The 24,383-nt window shown below is 48.4% G+C and overlaps 1 protein-coding gene across 3 annotated transcripts; it reads left to right on the top strand.

The window, feature by feature from the left end:
• Window positions 1-2,106: 2,106 nt before the first annotated feature.
• PRR7 (proline rich 7, synaptic) lies at window positions 2,107-23,172 on the top strand. 3 transcript variants are annotated; one of them, XM_072631179.1, is made up of 3 exons: window positions 2,107-2,364; window positions 21,445-22,229; window positions 22,533-23,172. In XM_072631179.1, exons 2-3 carry the CDS (start codon window positions 21,785-21,787, stop codon window positions 22,922-22,924), a joined length of 837 nt encoding a protein of 278 aa, XP_072487280.1. In that variant the 5' UTR covers window positions 2,107-2,364; window positions 21,445-21,784; the 3' UTR covers window positions 22,925-23,172. The 3 variants fall into 3 exon arrangements, with proteins under 3 accessions (XP_072487280.1, XP_072487281.1, XP_072487282.1); XM_072631180.1 differs by lacking the exon at window positions 2,107-2,364 and adding an exon at window positions 17,968-18,257; XM_072631181.1 differs by lacking the exon at window positions 2,107-2,364 and adding an exon at window positions 18,652-21,137.
• The last annotated feature ends 1,211 nt before the right edge of the window (window positions 23,173-24,383 follow it).

The raw sequence follows: 24,383 nt of genomic DNA, 5'->3' as shown, positions 1-24,383 counted from the left end.
TAAAATGGGAAGAGTGCTAGACTAGATGACAATTGCTACCTCTCCTCCAGTTCTAAAAGCCTTTTAGTTCACTGATGGATCTGTGATCTCACCAATGGAATAACTCCCTCTGATCATGCATGGAATAATCTATCCATACCTCCACATCCTGTGGCAATCTTGACTTTGACCTACTGTAAAAGGGTCTACTCACTTGGGTTCTACAGACCTCCCCAAAGGAGTCTCTAGATAAATTTCAAGGGGTTTGTGAGCATTTTTTATATTTTGATCATTATTTCAAGGTAATTGGTTTCCTAAGTATTTTATTTCATGCATCTGAAAACATCATTCTGAGGCATCCACAGATTTCTCCAAACTACCATAAAAGGATCCATGACCAAAAAGGCTTAAAACTCCTACTTTAGATGTTTTTTCATTACATGGGTACCGATGGCATACACAGGCTGTCCATTCTTCTGTCCTGGCTATATGACTGACCCAAATCCATCTCCAGACAACGATCTCATTTGTACCCATCCTTTTTGCACAGTTCTTCAGCGGGGCCACAGAGCTGTCAGGAGCCACAGAGTATCCCTTCCTCACGAGTCTTCTGCATTAGTGGGGTGACCCTGGGTTCTTGAAGACTATGCTAGTTGAGCACAGGCCCCAGCAAATTCTACCATTCTGGAAAGGCTTGGAATATAATCCCAGTGTCAGTCTGCATCTGTTCTCTAAGGCCCACCCTAGGTAAACATAGGAAGATTAATAGCTAGGAGACAGGGCAGGTGTCATCTTTGGCCATGGCAATCTCAAAACAACTCTCAAATCCTATGATCCTAAAAATATCAATTAGCCAGAGGAACTGAGGGAGTGCTCTGGGTAGGGCACCACAAGCCTGCCCTTGTCATCAGCAGCTTCCCTGATTAGCCAAGAGTGATCCTGGAATTGGAAGACTAGACCAGTGAAGTTGGTCCAGAAAGCACAGGTGAGAGAATATAGAATCGAAGTAAGGTACTTTCTAAAGGAAAGAGGCTCTTCTGCGCCCCTGAGGGAACTGGAGGAGGAACCAGAAGAGTCCGGGAGGACTTTGGTAGATTTCCCTATAGAATATTTTAGAAAGCTGAAGACCACCTTGTCTAGGACTTGATAGACTTATTCATACTTCTAATGATTTTGCCCTGGCATATTATTTCTTGATCTGTGGTTCCCTTTTCCCCTGTAAATAAGCTCTAGGGGCGCCCTCTTGTGGTCTGGGCAGTGGAGAGGAGGGCATCCTAAATCTGTGACTGCAGTAACCGGAATGAAGGCAGGGGATTAGGGATGGGGGAACAGAACTCTGAGGACAGGGAGATCAGCAGGCTCAGGGAGCAGAAGGGGTCAGGAAAGAGGTGGATTTCAGGCCTTGGTTGGGAGTCAAAGAGAAGTTATCTATTATACCTTGTGTATTTTAGGAATGCAAGTTGAATTGTCTGTGTATACATGATATTCCCCCAATAGATTCTCAAGCACAGTTCGCTGCATACCACAGGCACTTAGGAAATGTCTGTCTAGTTGACTTGGAGTGTTGAAATGAATGGTGGGCCAGCTGTAAGCAGAGAAGCAGATTGATGATCGACTCTAAGGAAGGCCCAAGGATGGGTTCCTCTGTGCTTTACAGAGCTCATACCTGCTGTCTCCCATGCCTTGCCCAGGCTGGTCAGCACACCCGGAAAAAAGTCAAGAAAACTGGTTGACTGGATACACCACTGGTTGACATCCTGTTCCTTTCTGTGCTGTCCCAAACTTTCCCCTCATTTTCATTCCCCAACCCCCCAGCCCTCGTGCTATGGGGTGCCGTTCAGTGCAGTGTGTGTGTGTGTGTGTGTGTGTGTGTGTGTGTGTGTGTGTGTGTGTGTGTGTGTGTGCGTGCGCGCGCAGTGTGTGTGCCGGTGTGAGTGCTGCCAGTCCGGCAGTGCATGAGGACAGCAGGGTGTGAGTGTGCAGTGCCCGGGGCCGGGGTGCTGTGCCGGGCGTGCGCTCTCCAGCGCCGCGTCTCTCCTAGTCCTTCCTCGCGGAGGGTGTGGAGTTTGGGGTTTGGTTAGGGGAGGGTTCGTGGTGCGCGCGCGAGCTCCTGTCTGAGCACGCGCACGCTCTGTTCCAGGCTTGTGAGTGTCTGTCTGTCTGTGTGTGTGTGTGTGCATGTGTGTGTGTGTGCATGCATGTGTGAGTGTGCACTCTGTGTGTTGGTGCACGCGCCCGCGCGCAGGAAGCTCGAGACTGGAGCTTGGAACCTGCTCTCTCTGGGCTGTCCCTGGCCCGGGAACCCCGGCCCTGTCAGGTCCCCGGCCCTGACACCCGGCCCACCAGCTAGAAGAGGAGAGAGAGAAAGAGGAGATGCCGGGGCCCGTAAGTAGCGCGGTCCGCGGGGGGGAGGAGGGCAGAGGGGCAAGGTGGGGAAGGGGGCTCTCCTAGGCCTGCGGGTTGCGGGGGGGGGGGGAAGGAAGAGGGGAGCCCGGAGGATTCCTGGCCAGGAGGCAGGTGGGTGTGTGCCAGGCGGGGATCTGCGTGCCCCGGGCTCTGACCAGGACCCGAGCTTTCTCGCCCTCCCCCCACCACGCTGCCTGCACCCAGCGCCCGGCAACTCAGGGAGCACCCCCTCACCCCAATCCTTATTCTCTTCCCCCCCTCCCGACACACACACACACACACACACACACACACACACACAAGCACCGGCTCAGGGAGAGGGAGAGCGAGAGAGCCTTTGGTTCGCTTGGTAACAGTTGCCATGGCAAAGAGGCTGCGCTCACCAGGGAAACACATCTTCTGAAACCCAGAGACGCCTCCTCCCCAGTCCCCACCCCCAGCCCGGCTGCTGCAGGAGGGTAGGTGCCTCAGCCCTCCCCCCCCCCCCCAACTAAAGGGAATCTCCTGTCCCCAAAGGCAAGCCCTCCCTCCTCTGGGCCCCACCCTGGGCAGCCTGGGATCCCAGCCTAGTGGGTAGCCCCACCTCTTCCCAGACCTGGGGTGTCCTCTTGGAACTGAGCTGGAAGGGGCCTTAAAACACAGAATCAGCATGGGGAGAGGACCATAGAACATAGAATACAGAATATCAGAGCTAGAAAGGATCTCAAAGCATAGAATATTAGAGCTGAAGGGAACCTTAGGGTCCAGAATATAGTATGTCAGGACTAGAAAGGGCCTTAGAACACAGAAAATAGAATGTCAGGACTGGAAGGGACCTTAGGACACAGAACATAGAATCTAAGAGTTGGAAAGGGCCTTAGAATATAAGATGTCAACCCTAGGGAAGGAATTTTAGGGATTGTCTAATCTAATCCCACCCCACCCCCACCTTAAAGATGGAGAAACTAAGAGGGGAAAAGATACCCATGATCACATAAATGAGTCTTCTGACTGTAAGCCCAGGGCTTTTAGCTGTGAAGAACTAGCAAAGGATGTCCAAATAGTGCTTCACATGCAAGCCATACTGCCTTCCGTCTTGGAATAGGCCTTGCCTGCTTCAGCTCCCTCCAGGTCCAGGGAAGGCCAGAATTGCCTGCTCCTTGGCCCATCACAGGCTCTGAACTCTGGGCCTTGGATTCACCCTTAGGAGAGATGGCTTTTCCACTTCAGTCTTCCTCCTCCTCAGGTAAAGAATGGAGAGACACCCCACCCCCCATTCAGATTTAAATGGATTCCCTCTGTAACATGATGCTCGAAAAGGGTGACTATAAAAGCCAGACCAAAGAGGCTAGAAACCTGAGGGCTTTGGGCATCTCAAGACAGTCCATAAGGCCAGGTCATGAAGTAATATGGGAAGGAGGAGCCAGCCTACAGGAGGGTTTTAAGACATAAGAGTTACTGCCAGTGAGCATAGGGGACACCCTGTCCTCCCAAAGTCCCTTTATCCTCACATGGTCTCCATCTTTCTGTCCATCCACTCATCCATCCATCTAAACTCTGATTCCTCAACTGATTCTGCTATAAGTGCAGAGGCTGAGGTAGGGAGGTGAGGGAGGGAGAGCTGGAGAGTATCTAACACTACATCAAAGCCTGTTTCTCCCCAATCCTCTAACCCCTAAAAGGGCATGAGCCAATTTCCATAAGGGGTGGTTGCCTTTGAGTCACCCCAGAGCAGATCCATGAAACTACAAATGTGGAGGGGAGGCTGGTAGGCTGAGAAGCCTCTGCAGGACTTAGGGCTCCCCTGTGACTGGGAAGCAAAGCCCAAAGGTATCATTCTTGACTTGTTTCTCCCACTCGAACCCATGCTCCAGTGAGCTCCTAGCCTTACATATGTCTCTTTAACAAGAGACCTTATCCTCTCCGTTTCTCCCAAAGAGGGCTTCCCTGTTCCCTGGCTCAGGCGCCCTCACAGCAAATGAAATGTTCCAGGATTCTCTTTCCTAAACCCATCTGAATAATCTACCATGTCTGGAATCCTAAGATCTCTACTTGATCCAAGACCTGTCTGCTTCTCCCAGGAAATACCAAGGGGAGGGAAGCAGCTGAACAGGGCAGAGAAGGGAGAGGAGGAGGGGTGGAGGGGAGCAGATTGCTGACGTATTGCAGCGGCAGCGTCCATGTGGGAGCCAGCCTGAGCTCAGCCACATTTTTCTCTCCCTTTGTTCCTGGGGCCATAAGTGTCCTTTTCTTGTCTGAGGACAATGAGCTGCCTGTGCTGAGATGGCCTGGGCCTAAAGGAAACCTGGGGCCCTCTTCCGGCCCCATGAGGGGAGGTCCAGAGATTGGACCTAGGGGCCCACATTCCAACCATGGCAGCTGCTGTGTGAGAAAGGAGATCTGAGTGAGAGGAAATGACCTGCCCTCTTCCCTGCCCTCCCTCCCATCCCAGCAACCAAGGAATGAATGGCTGTCCAGCCCTGCCTGACTTAGCCCTGCACACACTAGGCTGGGGTCACTACTCCTTGTGATGCCAAGAGCCCCTGCACTGGCACCTGGTGCCCATGCTGTGGAAAAACCTGGTGGGTCAAGGATGAAGCACTGAGGGCAGAGCCCATTGGTGGCTGGGAGCCTTCTCTGGGGCATTGCCTGAAAGGGACCTTAAGAATGGGTAGCCCAGTGATAGAGTTGGGGCAAGCACAAGAACAAGAGCCAATTTCTGTGATTGTAAGTTAAAAGTCAGAGGACCTGGCTTTGAATTCAGCCTCATCTCCTGCCTACTGCCTTTGTGACAGCATAGTGCAGTGGTGAGAATGTTGGAGCTGCAGTCAGCAAAACGAGTTCAAATCCTCCCTCAAATACTTATCAGCTTCACAATCCTGGGCAAGTCACTTTTGACCTCTCTCAGCCTCAGTTTATTCATTTATAAAATGGGCATAGTAATAGCATCTACCTAGGGTTGTTTTAAGGATTAAATTAAATAAGCAGAGTTTTTTGTAGATTCAAAAACATTCTGTCAATGTGAGCTATTACTGTTTGACCTTAGGCAAGTCATTCTATCTATGCCTCAATTCCTCATTAGTAAGACAAGATCTGGAGATTCTATTCCAGCTCTAAACCTTTTATTCATTTACTTCATTTACTTCATCCCAATGCCTCGGTTTCTTCACCTGTAAAATGGGCCTATGTAAAATGGCCCTTGTGACTGGGCAGTGTAGGGTGGTATGGTGGGAAGAGAACCAGACAGAAAATTCAGAGGTTTGGGTTCTAATCCTAACTTGGAGCAATTCATGACCATCCTAAGTCATCAGAGAAGGGAGGCTCCTTCTCTGAGCATCAGTCTTCCCATCTGCAAAACAGTCATGACAAGTGCTACTTTCATTTCCCTTTGTTCTTTCTCTTTCTGCACGTCTCTTCCCCCAAGTTCCTTAACTGGCTTAGGGTGTTCTATAAATACCCTAATCCAAGCGTTTCAAAGGCTTCCTTTAAACCATCCCAGACAGGTGAGAATCTTCTTTCTGAGAATATGTATTAACATTCCATCAGCCTTCTTCACACATCTACCTGTGATGAAGGGTCTTCTTTGATCTAAACCCCTCAGGGGATTATAGTCCATTTCTGAACCCTACCTCTGATTTCTATTTTTCCAGGCTAAATAATCCCAGATTCCTTCTCTTTCCCAGCCTCTGTCGGGCTGGGATGATGTGACCCCTCTCTCTTCATTTCCACTCTGCTCTTTGGGGCAGGGCACAGACAAGGAAGGACCATGAGGTGGGCCAAGGGGGCTTTGTCAGAAGTGGACCTCACTGAGAAGAACAAGTGGGCCAAAAATCAGCAAAGGCCAAGCTCAGCTTCCATGCCAGGAACATGAGAAACAATGGAAGGAGGAAGGAGCCTAGTGACCCACCGTGCAAGGACCAGATCCACCTATTCAAGGATTGCCAGAGGGAGGGGATGGGTTCATGAGGTTCCAGGGTACAAAGCAGGAGGTGGCAGAGAATCCAGTTTCCCCTTTTTAAAATGATCTGCATGAAAGATGCAGCCTTTCCCTCTGGGTTCTTATACAATAGAAAGCAGCATTTCTCTTCCAAGTCTTTCTAGCACTTTGTATTTACAATGTGCCCCATTAGCCTTTTCTTTATTATAATCAGCCCTCATATGTAACTAGTGCTTTATATACACTTTAGGGGTAGAGATTTGGGATTCAAAGACCTTCAAAGAGTCCTAGCTCTGCTACATACTTGGAGGGGTTATTTCTCCTTTATGGGTCTCAGTTTCCTCCTCTGTAAATGGGGACAGTAGCTGCTGCTCATCTCCCTTACAGAGATGGTGAGAAGGTAGGATTAGATAATGAAGGTGGAGTGTTTTCTTCACTATAAAGTCCTATGCACAGACCAACAATTACCGTTGGCTTCATTATTATCATTGCTAACAGCAGCGATATTTGATCCCCACAACAGCACTGTAAGACTGGCAGGGGAGTGATCATGCTCCCCCATTTTACAGAGGTGGATGTTGAAGCCACGAAAAGTCACTTGCTCAAAGTCACACAATTAGTTGGTCTGGAGTAGAACTAGAACCCAGGCCTCTTGACATCCCTATCTAGTCTACTACTCTTTCCACATCAGACAACCTATCTGGGACAAAGATATAATGATTTCCATTTTACAGGTTAAAAAACGTACAGCTTATGTCTGTAATAATCAGGTTAGGATTCACTGGCTCAGGGGCTTCTCTCATTGGGTTAGGAATCCCACAGGCTCAATAATTAGCCTGCCAAGCCATTCACAGCAGGAGAAGCTGCAGAACAGGGGCCTCAGCATAGCCCAACAGGGCCCTGGTCAGGTCCCAGACAATTCATAAAGGAAGCATGTGATGTAGCAGAAATTCTAACCAAATTAGAATTCGGTCAACCTTGGTTCAAATTCTAGCTCCAAACACTAACTTGCCTTGTGACTTTGAACAGGTCATTTTCCCTTCTTTGTGGGCTTCTTTTTCCTCATCTGCAAAATGGAGATAGTAAATTTCTGGTGAGGTTGTCAAGAAAATCAAGTTATCTTTCCCAGAATGCCTTTCTTCATCTAAGATTTAGGGCTGGAAGGGACCTTAGGCCTTAGACCTAGTCCAACTTTCCTGATTTTATACAAGAGGGAACTGAGGTCCAGAGAGGGGAAATAATTTGCCCAAAGTCACACAGCTAGTAAATGGCAGAGCTAGAGATCTAACCAAGGCCTTCTGACTGAATTCTCCTCTTCTCTATTTGTCTGGTCGGCCCAATCCTCAGTGATCACCCCTCCACATGTTTTGTGATCCCTCTTTGCTAGGCATTTGTCTTACATCCTTAACAAAACTGTGAGCCCCTGACTCAGTTATACCTCCTTGCAAACAGCCCTCACAAGGAACTCGCTATACAATAGGTGTCTGGGAAACACTGATGTATTATACAGTAGAATCACTTTGAAAATGATAAAGCAACATAAAACAGGGGTCAAGACCCTGTGCTGAGAACAGAAGTAAAACCACAGATAGGCCCTGCCTCCTAGGGGCTTACACTCTGGTCGAAAGACTGCTATACAGAAGAAGGAGCTCTGCGCTAAAAGCCACAATAGGCTCTGTGCCTGTTGGACCACTTATCAGCTATGTGTCCTCGGGAAATTCACTTCCCTGTCTGGTCTCAGTTTCCTCATCTGCAAAATGTGAGTGTTGGACAATGTCCCTTCTAACTCTAATACCTATGAAAATGGGCCCTCCTGAATTTACCTCATAGGGCTATAATGAGGATTAAATTGAAATACAGATGTAACGCAAAGTGCTTTATAAACCAGACTTTGCTAAGACTCTCAGAATTAGAAGGACAGCTCTTCCATTACCAAGAATACCCTTTATAACAGTCTCCACAGCCTCTGCTTGAATACCTCCAGTGACAAGGGACTCACCACCTCCAGAAGTAACCCATTCCATTTTGGGTTAACTCTAATTGTGAGAAAATTCTTTCTTCTATCCAGCCAGAATCTTTGTCCCTGAGACTTCAGCCATTGTTCCCCTCTGGGCCTTCTTCTTCATGATAACCCTACAAATAGACAATCATCATACCCACATTGTCTTTTCTCTTCCAAGCTAAAGTCCCTTCAAATGATTCTCCACTGACATGCTCTCAGGCCCCCTTCTCATCTTGGTCACCAAATTTTGGAAACACTCCAATGCGTCAGGGTTCTCCCTGAAGTGAGTCACTCATTAGTTTAGACATGGAGGGAACGGAATGAGCATTTATATAGCATCTACATATGCTATGTGTCACGCACTGTACTAAGTGTTTTACAATGACCTTGGGAGGTAAGTGCTGTTATTATCTCCATTTTACAGTTGGGGAAACTGAGCAAACAGCTGTTAAGTGACTTGACTAGGGTCACACAGGTATGAAGCATCTAAGGTCACATTTGAAACAAGATCTTCCTAACTCCTGGCCCAATGCTCTCTGCACTGTCATGCCACCTAGCTGGCTCCGATGTGATCCAACTATGGTAGAATGCAGTGGGAAATCACCTCCTGGGTTATCATGTCCCTTAATGAAGCACAAGATTGCTTTAGGTTTGGGGCTGCCATAGCAAACTGCTGGCTCATATTTGAACTGGAAGTCCACTAAGACCCTCGCATCATTTTTGGTTGTTGTTGGGGTTTTTTTTAACGAACACCTGGCCATTCCTCTGCATCCTAAACCTTTTATCAATTTTTTTAAAACTTAAGTAAAAGATTTCACCTTTATTCCTCTTGTATTTCACCTGATTAAGATGTCTTTTGACCCTGATTCTGCACCCAGTATGTTAGTTTTCCCTCTTAGCTTTGCATCATCTGCAAATTTGGTAAGCATACCACCTCCATGCTCATATATGCCATTGACAAAAATGTTTAATAAATAGAAGCAAGTATACTTCAAAGGACCACAGATTTTGAGCTGGAAAGAAGGCCGTTTTATTTTGTAGATTAAGGAATTCAGGTCCAAAGGTCTGATATACTTCCCTCAGATCACACAGGTAGTAAGGAGCACAGGCAGGATTTGAATTCTTGTCCCCACACTTGAGATCCGTTGGGGTTTTCCGGCTGTCCAAGGTGCTTCCCCTAGAGTCCAGAGGCCTAGATGATCCCTAATGATTTATAGGGGCAGCTAGGTGATGAAGTGTATAGAACACACAGTCTGGAGTCAGGAAAACTCATCTTCCTGAGACACTTACTAACTGTGTGACCCTGGGCAAATCACTTTACTCAGTTTCCTCATCTGTAAAATGAGCTGGAGAAGGAAATGGCAAATCATTCCAGTATCTTTGCCAAGAAAACCCCAAAAGGGTTAAGAAGAGTTGCACACAGCTTAAAATGACTAAACAACAGTGTTTTAGAGTCAGCATGGCATTGTGGATTGAGTATTAGATTTAGAGTCAAGAAGGTTTGGGTACAAATCCCACCTCAGAGGTTAATTGTCTGATCCTGGGGCAAGTCCCTTAATCATTCTGGGCCTCAGTTCCTCATCTGTAAAATAAAGGAGTTGGACTACCTGGCCTCTGAGGTCCCTTCCAGACCTAATTCTATATTCCCTCTCTAGAGCATTTTATTAAGGATTCCCTCCGGAGCATTATTCTAGAGACCTCCCTCTGGGTTGACATCAATTGATTACTGCTTTTTACATTAAGTCATCACCAAGTTTAACTGACTGTACTGCCATTTAATCCACATCTCTCTACTTTTCCCAAAAGGATGTTTTAAGAGATTTTGCCAAATGTCTTGTTACAAAATCCAGATTCTCTATATCTCTGGCATTCCCTTGATCTAACAGACCAGGCTAGTCTTTCAGGACATCAATGGATGTGTCATTTCATTGATATGGGCTCTCCCTCCACTGGTGCAGAGCATAATATATCCATGCCTACTCATCCTGGGTGACTTTTGTCCATTTCCTCCTGTAAATCTTCCATGGGGACCCACCCAACATCGTCAGGGCCTTCCTCTCTATCTCTTCACATCCCGAGGACATTAATGGAGCATCCAGGATATTGCTTATCCTCACTCTCACTACCTGACTGGCCCACCTTTTCCCATCATCTACCTGTAGGATGACATCCTCCACATCAATTCAGCTGTGCAATTCTTCATTAGTGACTTGTAATCCAAGCATACCAACTATATGCTTCTACATTGCCTTTGGGCAACTTTTACCTTTAATTCTTCAGAGACTGTGGTATTCCATCAGTGTAGCCATTCAGAATCAGCAGAAGAACCTTGTCAAAAGCAGGCAAACAAAGAAACTGGCTTTTGTTCCATTCAGGAGGAAGTTGGAGTCATTAAAGGAATTGGATAATTTCCAAAGGCAATCCAACCTGTTCCTCCCCTCCTGTTAATTCTGGGCCAAGTTAATTGCACTGGGTCTGTCCAAGATATATGTACTGATAAATCAATGACAATGGGTATTTTCCATCCACTTAGTTTTTCCAGCGTGGATGGTTAGCCAAGGGGCTACATGAATGATTATCTTATTTAGGAGGCTTTGCAGTATTCCAGGGCTTAATTCAATCCATAGAATGTCATCCAAGAATCAATCTAGCAGCCATGCAAATAACACACACATGCACACACAAAGTTAATCAGGTATAGTCTGCTTTTGTTGAACCATTCTGGTTCTGATGATGACCAGTCAATCAATAAGCATTTATTCAGTATTATTATTGCTAAGCTCTAGGAATACAAAGAAAGGGAAAAAACATGGTTTCTGTTCTGATGATACTCACATTATAATGGAGAAAAACCATGGATATACGATATATACAATATAAATGGAAGACAGTCTTAGAGGGAAAGGACTAGCAGTGGAGGGGATGAGGGAAGACCTACAAAAAGTGAGATTGGAGCAGATTCCTTCCTTCAGAAGCTAGGAGTACTTCCGTTTTAAGTACATACATGGCATGATTTTAATAACGTATTCTAGAATTTTGCTGACAACCAGAGTCAAGTTCCCTGACCTTTGTCAGACAGTCAGTCAGTCAACAAATATTTACAGATAGACTTACCTGGACTCTCTATGTGCCACAGAGTGTCCTCTGGATTGAAGTGTCCTAGATTTTTTCAGATATCACTAGCAATGGTTCAGCAATCACATCAGCAAGTTCTTTCGGTACCCTAGATCTAATGACCTTGTTGACCTGGGTGTGATAACCTGAACTCATAAAGGCTAGCTAAGGGCTCCCTTGCCATCTCTTCACCTATCTTGGGTTTCAATTCCCTGTTAACCATTTATGTTCAATAGTTCCCAAGCCTGGACTTTATTCAAAACCATAACTAAGGAGATAAATCAAGATGTGAGGAGTGTCAAATGAGTATCTTGGGTAAGAGCGTAAGTAAGAGGTTCAGGAGTTCAGAGAAGCAAGAAAGTGTATTATTATCAATTCCTTGGTTCTTCAGCCTGGACCCTCAAACCCTCCTCAGGAGCCGTTTAAAATGCCCAGGATTTGGAGAAAACTAGCTGATACAGTGAATAGAGCACCAGCCCTGGAGTCAGGAGGACCTAAGTTCAAATCTGGCCTCAGACACTTGACATTTACTAGCTGTGTGACCTTAGGCAAGTCACTTCACCCCAATTGTCCCACCAACAATAAAGTGCCCAGGATTTGGACTATAGAGCTAGAGATCCTTCCTCATCTAGGTTTTTCATGTTTTGGTCACAGGACTGGGTTCTTGTAGTATGAAGAGTCCAATGGCTACAATTTCATGAGTAGGTAATGTGGTTCCTATTTCTATAGGCCTTTGTATCAGCAAAGTCTCTCTTAGCTCTAACTCCAGGATGCTGTGATGCCATGAGATGCAGGTACAAATGAGAAGTGCTTCTCCTTGACCTGATTTTTCTATAATCAAATATTGCTACAGAATTGTAATGACCAGGATTGCCATCCAATAATGTTCTGATTCACCCAAAACTAAGCCAGATAACAGGATAAGTCAAACAGTGGAGGAAAATGCAGGTCTTAGATGTAGACAGGTCACATATCATTTGACAAAAGCTCGTTTGATCAAGGCTTAAAGCTGCATTAAGATTTCTGGGACACCCTGTGTAAAAGCCATAAATAGGTGTTGTTGTTCAGTCGTGTCTGACCTTCGTGACCCCATGAATCATACACACCAGTATTGTCCATGGGGTTTTCTTGGCCAGGATTCTGGAGTGGAGTACTGTTTAATTTTCCAATATTTCTAAGTACCCAATTTCTAAGTTTCTAATTTCTTAGAATTTTTCTAGAAACTCAAGGTCTTTTGTTCAAAGAGTCCATTAAGGTATATCCTTTTCTATCTTTATGTCTATATCTATATGGTAACTAGGTGACTCAACGTGTTAGTGCTGGACCTGGAGTTCAAATCCTATCTCAGATACTTAGTGGCTCTGTGAGACAGGTCACTTATCTCCTCTTAGTCCCAGTTTCCTCATCTGTAAAATGAAGGGGCTAAACTCAGTGACCTCTAAGGCTAAGGTCCCTTCCAATTCAAAATCTGTGATCCTGTGGACAGTTTTGTGAGGAAAAGTAATGCAGGTAGTATTATCCCCATTTTATAGATGAGGGAACTGAGGTTAGATGATTCATGCAAGGTTCCAAAATGAAGTTTCAGGGCCAGAAATTAAAACCAGGTCCTCTGATACTAGTCCAGCACTTTTTATACACTACCATCCTGCCTCTAGATGTCTATCATAATGTTTGTCCACCATGTCTGGCATGGCATAGAGCGCATGCCTATCTACCCAGACCACTACTCAGAGTTCTCTCCAGCTGAAGTACTGAGGAGTTCTGCCCAGTATCCTTAATAAGAATCATAGCTGGTATTCTTATAGCAAACTCCACGTTAAAGCTTGCTTGATCCACCCAACAATTCTATGGAATAATTCTAAGAGATAGGTAGACAGACAGACAGGTAGATAGATGGGTGGACAGATGGACAGGCAGACAGACAGATAGACAGATAGATAGATAGATAGACAGACAGACAGACAGACAGACAGACAGACAGACAGACAGACAGACAGACAGATAGATAGATAGATAGATAGATAGATAGATAGATAGACAGACAGACAGACAGACAGACAGACAGATAGATAGATAGATAGACAGATAGATAGATAGATTGATAGACAAATAAATAGGCAAATGGATAGATAGATTAGGTTATTAGATAGATAGACAGGTGGATGGATAGATGAATAGATTAATTATTAGATAGGTAGATACATAGATTGATTGATTGATAGACAAATAGTCAAATGGATAGATAGATTAGGTAATTAGATAGATAGGTGGATGGATAGATGAATAGGTTAGATTATTAGACAGATGATAGATAGAGAGAGATGGATAGATTAGATAGATTGGCAGGCAGACATTAGAGATAGAGATGGATAGATTAGATGATTAGATAAATAGATGATAGATTAAATAGATGCAGTTACAGATGGATGGATAGATTAGATAGATAAGCAGACATACATATATATGACATTCATTAAGCACTTATGTGCCAGGCACTCCATTCATTTTCCAGGTGAGAAAGCAGAAGCTAAGAGAGAGGAAAAGACTTTCCTACAGTCACCCAGTGAGTTAGTAGAAGAACAAGGATTCAATCCTAGGATTTTAGATCCTACTAGTGATCCCTCCACTCTATCACATGCAGCCTTTGGCTTAACCTAAAGCTTGCTGTGTGGAGCCTCACAAGGTTGTATACTGAGGGGAACTGACAAGTCTACAACATAATACATTCAGCAAATGTTGATTAGACACCTACTGAGTTAGGTTAGCTACTGAGTTAGCTAGCAGAGCACAGTGCTAGGTTCTGAGGAAGATACAATGTTTAAATGAGCCAGGGTTTCTTTCTTCATGGAGCTCCCAGTTTGTTGGGGGAAATCATGGACAATATCACATGAGAGTAATGCAAGACAAAGTTCCATATGATGTTGGGGGTGGAGGGGAAAGGCAGGTCACTGCTGATCAGGACAAGATTCTTGGAGAAAGGGACATTTAAGCTGGGTATTAAAAATATATAGGAATTAAACATCTAGGAAGAAAAGGCAGGACATTCTAGACACAGAAAAGACAGGGTGCACAATGGCATAGAATCAAAGGAGCACAACTGAGGGGAGGAAAGGGACAGAAAGTGGGCTGGTTTGGGTGAGCAGAGATTACAAGAAGGGTAATATGATATATAAAGACAGCATTATGCTAAACTGTGGAAGGCCTTGAATGCTAAGCAAAGAACTTTAAATGATACTCATCAAGTAATAGGGAGCCATAAGAAATGTATTAATAGAAGAATCATATGATCAGATCTATGCATAAGAAAGATGGACAATTAGATATATAGATAGGCAGGCAGACGGACGGACAGACACAAAGAAAGAAAGAAGGAAGGAAGAATAGATAGAGCATTTACTCTTGCAGCAGTGTGAAGATTGGATTGAAGTTGGGAAAGCAGGAGAAGACCTATTCAGAAGTCTATTGTAGAGACAAGGGGGCTTACATTAGGATGGTGACAGATGCAATAAAGTAGAGGAGATCGATTTGAACTCTGACCCATATTAAAGATAAGGAAGAAAGAAGGATCAAAAACAACCTAAGATATCAGACAAAGATTGCTGGTGGTGCTAGACAAATAGTGAAGCTAAGAAGGAGATGCAGGTTTAGACAAAAAGACAATGAACTTGACTTGGGATACTTTTGAGTTTGAGGGGCTGGTGGGACAACCAGGTAGAGATGTCCAATTGGCTGCTGGACGTATGGGTCTCCGGCACAGAAGAAAGGAAAGAACCAGAAAGAGAGGGTTAAGAGTCATCTGCACAGAGGTGATGGTGAGCAAGATTACCAAGAGCAGAGGAAATAGATAAAAGATCAAAGATGAAGGGGTCAAGAAGGGGATAGAAAGTGCCCTTCATTGAACATGGAGCTCCAAGCTCAATCTCTCCTTTTGTCCGAAGGTTTGAGTGACAGTCCAGTGTATCATTTCCCCTGGCATTGCCACAGAATTTGCTCTGCTCAGTAGCCAAAGTGGAGTCTTCCCCAGTGCCTCCTGTCCCTCTCCTACCCCTTTTTAGAAGCATGGGGCTATGAAATGAGCACTAGATTTGGAGTCTGAAGAGCTGAAATTTGAATTCCATTTCTGCCACTTACCACCCAGGTGACTATGGGCAGTCACTATTATCTCTGTGGGCCCCAGTTTCTTTATCTGTAAAGGGGAAGTTAACCTAGATGATCTCTACAAGGCCTCTTCCGGGTCTAAATTCTATGATGATATTGCCAGCCTCAGTTTATTCACGAGGTTATGGTTCCCATTTCTGTCCTGTTGGGCAGCCTTGCTGCCATGCACCCCAACCAAGGCCTGGGTCTCTTTAAGTGAATGTGATTGGCTGTCTTGGAGCATTCCTGAAACACTTCCCCAGGGTTTCAGAAAAAGGAGAACAACAGCTTTAATTAACTCCAAGTGACTGGCAGCAGCAGCGGCAGCAACATTGTCGGGCAGGCGGCAATGTCGTGGCTTTCTCTGGGCTCCGTCGCCATGGCAGCTGTTGGAGGGGCTGGCATGGGGGCGGGCAAGCAGGCACTATTGTTCCTGCCATTGTCTCGACTCAGAACACAGTGCCCAAGAAGTGGAGGGACTGTCCCAGGTCTGGAGGGCTACACAGGGTAGAGTTGGGGGCCAGACCACGCTTTCCAAGGCTTGTGCCTCTTCTCTGTTTTAGGTCTGTCTCCAGGCCAGGGCTCACCCTTCTCCTAGCTGGAAGGAACAGATGGCCTACTAGTCAGCACCTTCAAGACCTTCAGTCCCTAGATATGCCTTTAAAACAACCCTCAGGCTCATACCCCTCTTAATTTGGGGGGGTCCCCCAGAACCAAGGAATTGGTGCACCAAAGGCAGGAGATCTATGTGGACAGATTTCAAAGGGTCCGTGTACTTGTTAGGGGATAGGGGGAAATAACACCTTTCTCCTCACTAACCTCTACCAGAAATTCAGCATTGCCTTCAATTATTTAAAAATATTATTCTAAGGAGTTCACAGGCTTCACCAGACTAACAAAAAACAAAAAGCCCATGATAGCAAAAAGGTTAAGACCCCTTTTTGTAGGGAGATGAAAGGAAATGAAAGAAGAGCAGAATGGGGTGAGGGAAAGGAGGGAGAATGAGAAAAGAGAGAGGTACTGATAGGAGGAAGTCAACCCAATACCTTTCCTGTCAATTTAATATCCTGGGCCTGACCTTACAATTCTCTAACACAATGCAAAACAGCTAACACCTGCTAGGGCAGCTAAGTGCTGAAGTGGATAAAGGGCTGGGCCTGGAGTCAGGACAACCTGGGTTCAAAACCAACCTCAAACACTTCCTCGTTGTGTGACCTTGGGCAAGTCACTTAACCCCCTTTGTCTCAGTTTCCTCCTCTGTAAAATGAGCTGGGGAAGAAAATGACCAACCACTCCAGTATCTTTGCCAAGAAAACCCCAAATGGGGTCATGAAGAGTCAGGCATTACTGAACAACAAATGTGCAGAGAAATGTTCTAGGCTAGAAGATAAATATAGTGAAAACACAGTCCCTGTCCTCATGGAATTTATGTAAAGTTTAGGGGGATAAGACTGATTTCTATAATATACATTGGTGTGGTGGGAAAATTTGGAATCAGGGACCTGGGTCTATTCCTGTTCTGCTGCTTATTTCTTGTGCAGCCTCAAACCCTCCATGCCCCCACCTCCACTCCAGGGCCTGAATTTCTTCATCAGGTTGGGCTGGATAAGATCCAAATTACTACTCAGCTTAAGAGACTATGAAAGACGTTTTTAGTCTGGACCTATGATTTCCTCAGTATAAGAAATTCCCAATGTGGAAAGTCTCTAATTGGTAGGTTCAGGAGTTGTTTAGGGGCACTGAAAGGATAAGTGTCACAAAGCTAATATGTGTCCCAGGTGGGTAGGTCTTCTTGACTCCAAGGCTGACCTCCTTATCCGTTAGACAACCACATTTGTCTAGAATGAGACATGAAAGAGTTAACAAAGCAAAAAGCTAATATAGATCTCAGAATCTCCAAAGTCACGGAAGATTTCCTGAAAAAGATGGACTTTTGAATTGGTCCCAGTGAAGTCTGGATGGTCAAGTCACATCTCTCAAGGAAGTGGGGCAGGCCATGGGAAGAACTGAAGCCTATCCTGGGCCCTGAACACCTGTGGGCAGAGAGAATCTACTTCCATAGTGAAATGACTGAATTGACTGGGCTTGAGGTGCCAGACCTTGGAGATTCAGAGGGTCATTAGAGAAAAAAGTCCAGGCAGTCACTAAAGGCTATATTGCCCCAAGACCCTGTGCCAGAAGAGGAAGTGGAGGCTCCCATTTCCCATGTCCATATCTATTTTTTCCTCTCTCTAGGAGAAGATGCCAGCCCTCATCCTCGCCATCTCCCTCAGGCAGAAAAAGGGACTGGAGAGGCTTGGCGAGGGAAATGCAGTGTGATGGAGAGAGGGAGGGGGGGAGGACAAGGAAATGGGGGAGGGAAGGAGTGTGACAGGCAGCGAGGGGGGCGGGAATGCGACAGCGGGAAGGAGGGAGAGAAAGACACCCCGAGCAGGGAGTGTTCCGGGCAGCTAGCGCAGAGAGAAGCCAACCCTGAACTCTTTCCCCACCCCATCCAGTGAGCATCGAAGAAACAAAGCGACCCTCACTCTCGCCAAGCTCTCCGCCCAGCCTCTGGACCAACACCTCTCGGGCTGGGTGCACGTTGCGGGGCCTGGCACGAGGCCGCCCCCGCCCAGCTATTCCTGAGCTCTTACGGAGCCCGCCTCGCCCCCGCCCCACCTGCAGAAACGACCACGGGAAGGCTGGGGGTGCTTCCCCCAGGTGTGTCGGGGTGGGGCTGGGCTGGGCTGGATGGTAGTGGGCGGGAGTGTCCCACCAGTAGGGGAAACCCAGGCTGTGGTTGCGAGTCTAAGCGTCTGGGGGCGTTGGTAAAGACCAGGAGGTTGATATCTCCGGGAGTCTCCGGGAGAACAGGGCCCCAAGGAGAGTGTGCTGCCTGGAAAGATGGAGGGGTGGCCAGGGCAGGATCTGGGAGGTGCGTGGGAGAGTGGCCCATTGCCTCTTCCATAAAGCTCTGCTCTGCACGTGTAGACGTCGGCACATGCATGTACAATGTGCGTTCGGTTATGTCTCTGGCATTTAGGTGAGGCGCGGCGGGGTAGATGTCTACAAGCTATGCCTAGGGAGCGGGGAGGAGCAGGGGCAGGGGCTTCATGCCCATGAGTGTTGCAGAAATCGGGCACTCGCAGTCAGCGCGGCACCATGGGGTAATGGAAAGAGCTCCAACCGAGAGACTTGGGTTTCTAGGGTGGACTTTGCCGCTTCCGAGCTTTGTAACAGTGGGCAAGTAAGTCACTAAATCTCTGGGCTTAATTTTCCCTATATCTTTGTTTGCACTATTTTGCAGGATTATTGAGGGAAGGAAAGAAACAAGCATTTTTTAGTTAATAAGCATTTATTAAGCGCCCACTATGTGCTAAGCAAGGGTTATACAAGTAAGTGTAAGATATTCCACGGTTCTCTTTAAGTATCCGAAGGAGACCGGCCAAGTCCTCTCACCCCTCTCCCTCCAGGACCCCCAGATCACTTTTCTGACTGATCGGCCTCTGCTGCTATCTCTTGCCCCCCTCTCCGCCCCTGCACATATCTGCAACGACCCGTCAGCTCTGTGCGCTGAAGTCTCAGGGTGCCATGCGGCCCCTGCAACCCACCCAGAGCTTTTATCCAGTGCGGGCGCGTTCAGATGGAGGACTGGGAAGGGAAAATGGGTGAACTTCTCCAGAACAAGTCCCTCGACCGGGCCGAAGCTCCTCCCTTAGGGAGTGGGGGTGGAAATTGGGGCATGAAAGGGGGATTGACGATAGGCTAGGATCGTTTCCTTCTGAGGCTTGGACAGCTCCCTGGAGAGAGGATTTAAAATGCTCGGTTAAGGGAAGTTTGGAGTTCCCTTTCTAAGGTTGCCTGAGGCTTTAACAAACCCTCTAGACTCGCCAAAGTTTCGACCTGTGGCAGACCTATAGGATCTCACTGAATGACCTGAGGTTACACTCGAGCCCTAGCACCCTCCTCCTGCTCATACTTGGGGAGCGACCCGGGGACGTGTGCCGATCGGGGGAAGCCTTAGTGACGTCAGTGTCTCCAGTGACATCATCAGTCAGTCTGCCACTGGGGGACTGTGGCTCCGGTGGGGGGTGGGGGAGAGGAGATCGGGCAGGATCTGAGAATGGGGATAGTCTTGTTCCGGGGACAGATTCGGAAGAGAGATGAAGAGTGGGGAGAGGGAAGTCTTAAACTCTAACCTGCAAGTTAGGAACCGGCTCCTTCAAAAGAGCTCTGCTCACAGCCTCCCTTCCACTCCCAGCACCACCCCTCCTCCCTTATATCTTCCACACACATGCCTTCACCTTCTCACTAACCTATCACTTTCCTTTCTTTTCTGACCTTCAGTACTGGGCCCTTTCTCCACCCTTCCTTCTCTTTTCTCCACACCTTCCCTTTCCCCTCAGACTTTCCCTCCTGAACAAATTAAATTCGATGAAAATGTATTAAACATCTACCTTAAGCAAGGCCTTGTCTTCAGGTTGGGGAAAGAAAGCTGAAAGACAACAGAGTCCCTGCTCTCCTGGAGCTTATAATCAAATGGGGGGCAGGAGTTGCTGGGAGTGAACAAGATAGAGTGTGATGGGGCAGAGGAGAGATCTAGGCAAGGTGTCCTAGGGAAATCTGTGCAGGGGGAGTGGGGCAGGGACTAGAAGAACAAGTAAGCCTTTGGGGAAGTGAGGCTGGACTTTGAAGTAAGAGAATTTCAACAGGCAAAGATTCAGGCTACTAAAAATTGTTGGAGGACAGAAAGGCCAAGATAAGATTGGGGAAGAGCTAGAGTCCAGTTTGACTGGAATACAGAGCTGATGCAATGAAATGACTGGAGAGGTAGGTTGGATCCAGAGTGTAGAGGGCCTGTAATGCCTGAGTTTGTTTTATCTTTTAGTGTGGGCAACAGAGTCACAAAAGGTCTTCAGAGTTGGAGTGACATTAAGACTCATAAATGAACCAAAGTTTCAATGGTCAGACCAATTCATTCAGAAGGTTATTTTGCCAGCTCTCTCAACCAACTCAATCCTTGAAAATACCTTAGGATCAAAAATCACTTTTCCCCCTTAAATACCAGATCTGGCAAAAGCTAAAGAAAACATCCTTTGAAAGCAAATGTTCTTTAAGGGTCAGAGGGCAGCTGGTCCTCCAGCCGGTCTGGCCTACATTGCCCCTTTTAGAGGCTTCCCTCCCCACCCACTTTGTCAGCTCCTCCTTCCCTTCTGGCACAACTGGACAATTCAGCCCCTCCTTCCACTTCCTGCCGACCACCCAGCTAGTTCAGGAATAGTGGTTCTACTCTGGGCTCAGGGTTTCTTGGTTTCAGAGATTCTTACAGATACTGCCCTAAATCAAATTCCCTGGACTGCTGTGCTTTCCCCTTGCCTATCTGCCCTCAGTCCAGCAGTGGTACCTCCCCCTCACCCCAAACTGCAGACTATATCTCCCTCCCCAGACCCCACCCCAAGTTGCTAGGACAAAAACTATCCATCCTACTGGTCCTCTCAATCCAACCACAAGTCACATACAGATTCCCCAAGGGACTGGAGGACCAAGGGACAGGAGAGTGGAGGGAGGAACCAGACCAGAGTGTCTGCCCTGAAAGATGGGGTGAGTGGGAACAGTTACCCTCTGAGCTTGGCCAGCAAGGAGGGGAGAGATATAAGAGGAAAGAAGAAAGAGGGAAAGGAGAGAGAGGAGGTAAAGAGGAAGATCAAGGAAAAGGGGGAGAAGAGGGAGGACAGGCAAGTAATACAGGGAGGGGGAGGAAGAGAAAGGAAGGAGAAAAGGAGGAGAGGGAAGGCAGAAGAAAGAGAAAGAAGGTGAAAGGAGAGAGAGAGGAAGCAGGCACGTAAAGACCAGGCAGGCCCAGTCCCGAGCTGACCATCCTCCCTACCCTCTGCTCTGCCCCTCACAGATCCAGCCCGCCCGTGGCTGAGTAGGTGCCCACGCCGCCGGGCCTGCGGGAGCGATGGGAATGAGTCGGGGCAGGCTCTGGGCGACCAGCCGCTGCCTCCCGCGCCCGCCCGCCCCCGCCGGACGTGGGCAGCCTCCACGGACAGCGAGGCCCGCGGCTCAGCTCGTAGCGGCCGGCCCCTAAGGGGTCCCCTGCTCCGGCCTCCGGCCCCCGCCCCAAGCCCGCGATGTTCGCAGGGGAGTGAACGGGCTGCTGACTGACTCCATGGCTCGGGCCCGGGGCGCCCACTGAGCCCGGGCCGCCCCTACCCCAGCCCAGGCCTCCTCCCGCCGCCGCCAAGATGGTGATGTCCCAGGGCACCTACACCTTCCTCACCTGTTTCGCCGGCTTCTGGCTCATCTGGGGCCTCGTGGTCCTGCTCTGCTGCTTCTGTAGCTTCCTCCGCCGCCGCCTCAAGCGGCGCCACGAGGAGCGGCTGCGAGAGCAGAACCTGCGCGCCCTGGAGCTCGAGCCCCTGGAGCCCCTGGAGCCCCTGGAGTTGGAGGGCAGCCTGGCCGGGAGCCCCCCAGGCCTGGGGCTGGGGCTGGCCCCAGGACTGGCCCCGCAGGCCCGAGTCCGCCTGGAGGCCCCCGGCCATACCCACGCCCTGCACCACCCGGCCCCAGCACAGCACCAGCCCCACCCAGCCCACCATCACCCGCACCCGCCCCACTCGCATCCGCACTCTCATCCGCACCCGCCTCACGTCCTGGTGCCGCCCCGGCCCTGGAGCTACCCGCGCCAAGGTGGGCGCCCTGAATGGGCTGCGGCCAGGAAGAGGGGACGGGACTGCACAGACCTGGGAGGGTATTGGGCTGGAGGCTGACTGACCTGGGGAGATGTGAGGAGGGGGGCAGGCCATCTGGAAGGAGGGAACCTCGGTCAGCTTTGGGAGCTTAGGGGGTCGGATGAGGGGAGTGCTTGAGAGGCTGTGAGGGAGGTTGGGGTTGCCTGAAAGGACGGGGAGCGGAGGGTGCGGTGGGGACTCGGGGAGGGAAAAGTGTCCCCAGGGGCCCTGACCCTGACTCCCGGCCATGGGCTTCTCGCAGCCGAATCGGACCTCTCCAAGCCCCCGTGCTACGAGGAGGCGGTGCTGATGGCCGAGCCGCCGCCGCCCTACAGCGAGGTGCTCACTGACACGCGCGGCCTCTACCGCAAGATCGTGACACCCTTCCTGAGCCGCGACAGCTCCGAGAAGCAGGAGCAGCCGCCCAACTACAAACCGCTCTTTCTGGACCGGGGCTACTCCTCGGCGCTGCACCTGCCCAGCGCCCCGCGGCCTGGTCCGCCCTGCCCCGCCCTCTACCTGCAGGCCGAACGCTCCCGCCGCGTCTTCCCCAGCTGGACCGACTCGGAGCTGAGCAACCGCGACCCACTGGAGCACGGAGCCTGGCGCCTGCCCGTCTCCATCCCCTTGTTCGGGAGGACTACAGCCGTATAGAGGGGGTAGCCCGAGCCCCTGCCCCCTGGCCCCACCCCGGGGGCTGAGCGCCCGGACCGGAGCCAGCGCTGCCCCACTCCCTGCCCTACCCCGAGCCTTCTTCCCTTTCTCCTTCCCCGAGGGCAGGCCATTCAGACTCCTTTCTTAGGCCTCGGGGGTTTTTAAGACGCTTCCCTGGGACTCGGGGCTATTTCTTACCCTGTTTGTTACATTTTGAGGATAATAAAGGTGTGTGATCGGCTTTGGTACATCGGGAGGGAGAGCCTGCTGCTTGCACCCAGGGGTGGGGATAAAGAGGGGGAAAGGACGCCCCACCCAAGGCACCCCTCCCAGTGTGTTTGATCCCTTCGTCTGCATCCTAATCTCTGCCAGCTCCAACTTCAGAGACCTCTCTGGAGGCTAAAGTGAGCATAGTGGGAAGAAACCTGTATCTGAAATCCCAAGACCTGAGTTCTGCCACCTGTAAGACCTGGGGATAGTCTGTTCTCTCTGGGGTTCAGCTTCCTGTTCTGTAAGATGGAACGGGTGGAGGAGGGGATCTAGATCATAGAAATTAGAGCTGGAAAAGGATCCTAGGATTAGTCTAATGTTTTACACCTGCGATATATTTTCTTTCCCTGTTTAGGAAAACTGAGGCCCAGATCAGGTGGTTGTCACATACCTAGCTAGTAAGTAGAGGAGCTAAGATTTAAACTCAGTCTGTGCAAAGAGATAGTTGCAATACAACACAATGGCTTATTGCCTCTGAGCACCAAGGAATAAAATTCAGGAAACCTAGAGTGTGGACTCAGTCCTGGTAAACTAGGCTTTCCCTGGAGGTGAAGATATATGGGAAAGATTCTCCTTCAGATGCTTCTGAAGTCTTCTACCTCTAAATCCTACAAGAAAAACATCGCTACTGCCTTGATGAATATGCCAAACAATTAAGAGCAGCCTTATTTTAGAAATGGGGAAGTGACTTCCCCACAATCACACAGCCAATAATTGAGACACATCTTCAGAGCAACTTGGTATAGTAGAAAGTCAGATGCGCTAAGGCCAACCTCCTGCCTTTTGCTACCTGTAAAATGGGACTTTATCTTCTTCATAGCTCAGTTTCCTCCTGTGTAAAATGTTAGATTAGATGATGTCAGGCTCTAAACCCTATGATTCTATGCACCATCCCAGACACTGCTTTTCCAGGGTCCAGTGGTGATCAATAGTCATCCAAGGGCCTCAGGATCCACTACTAAGTCTGGCATAGTTCCTTCCAATCTCTGTAGGAGAAGCAGGCCTGATTTGAGAATTATCCATTTCATGTTAGGGTCACAGGACAGAGAGGACAGCCCAGCATCCAACCAACTTACACTACATTTGATCCACATTTTGGGCCAATGACCCCCTCCTTTTTCTCTTCCCAGTTCAGGCAAAGGGCCAGAGGTTCCTATGGGAAACGGTCTTGGTAAGAAAAACACAGGAT

Source organism: Notamacropus eugenii, chromosome 1 (genome assembly GCF_028372415.1).
Source record: "Notamacropus eugenii isolate mMacEug1 chromosome 1, mMacEug1.pri_v2, whole genome shotgun sequence".
Classification (NCBI taxonomy): domain Eukaryota; kingdom Metazoa; phylum Chordata; class Mammalia; order Diprotodontia; family Macropodidae; genus Notamacropus; species Notamacropus eugenii.
The sequence above is the reverse complement of the archived record's forward strand: the minus strand, read 5'-3'. Positions and strand labels throughout refer to the sequence as shown.

Coding starts and splice junctions, on each gene's coding strand:
- PRR7 (XM_072631179.1), top strand. CDS start 21,785: ATGGTGATGTCCCAGGGCACCTACACCTTCCTCACCTGTTTCGCCGGC. Junction 22,230..22,532: donor CTGGAGCTACCCGCGCCAAG/GTGGGCGCCCTG, acceptor GGCTTCTCGCAG/CCGAATCGGACCTCTCCAAG.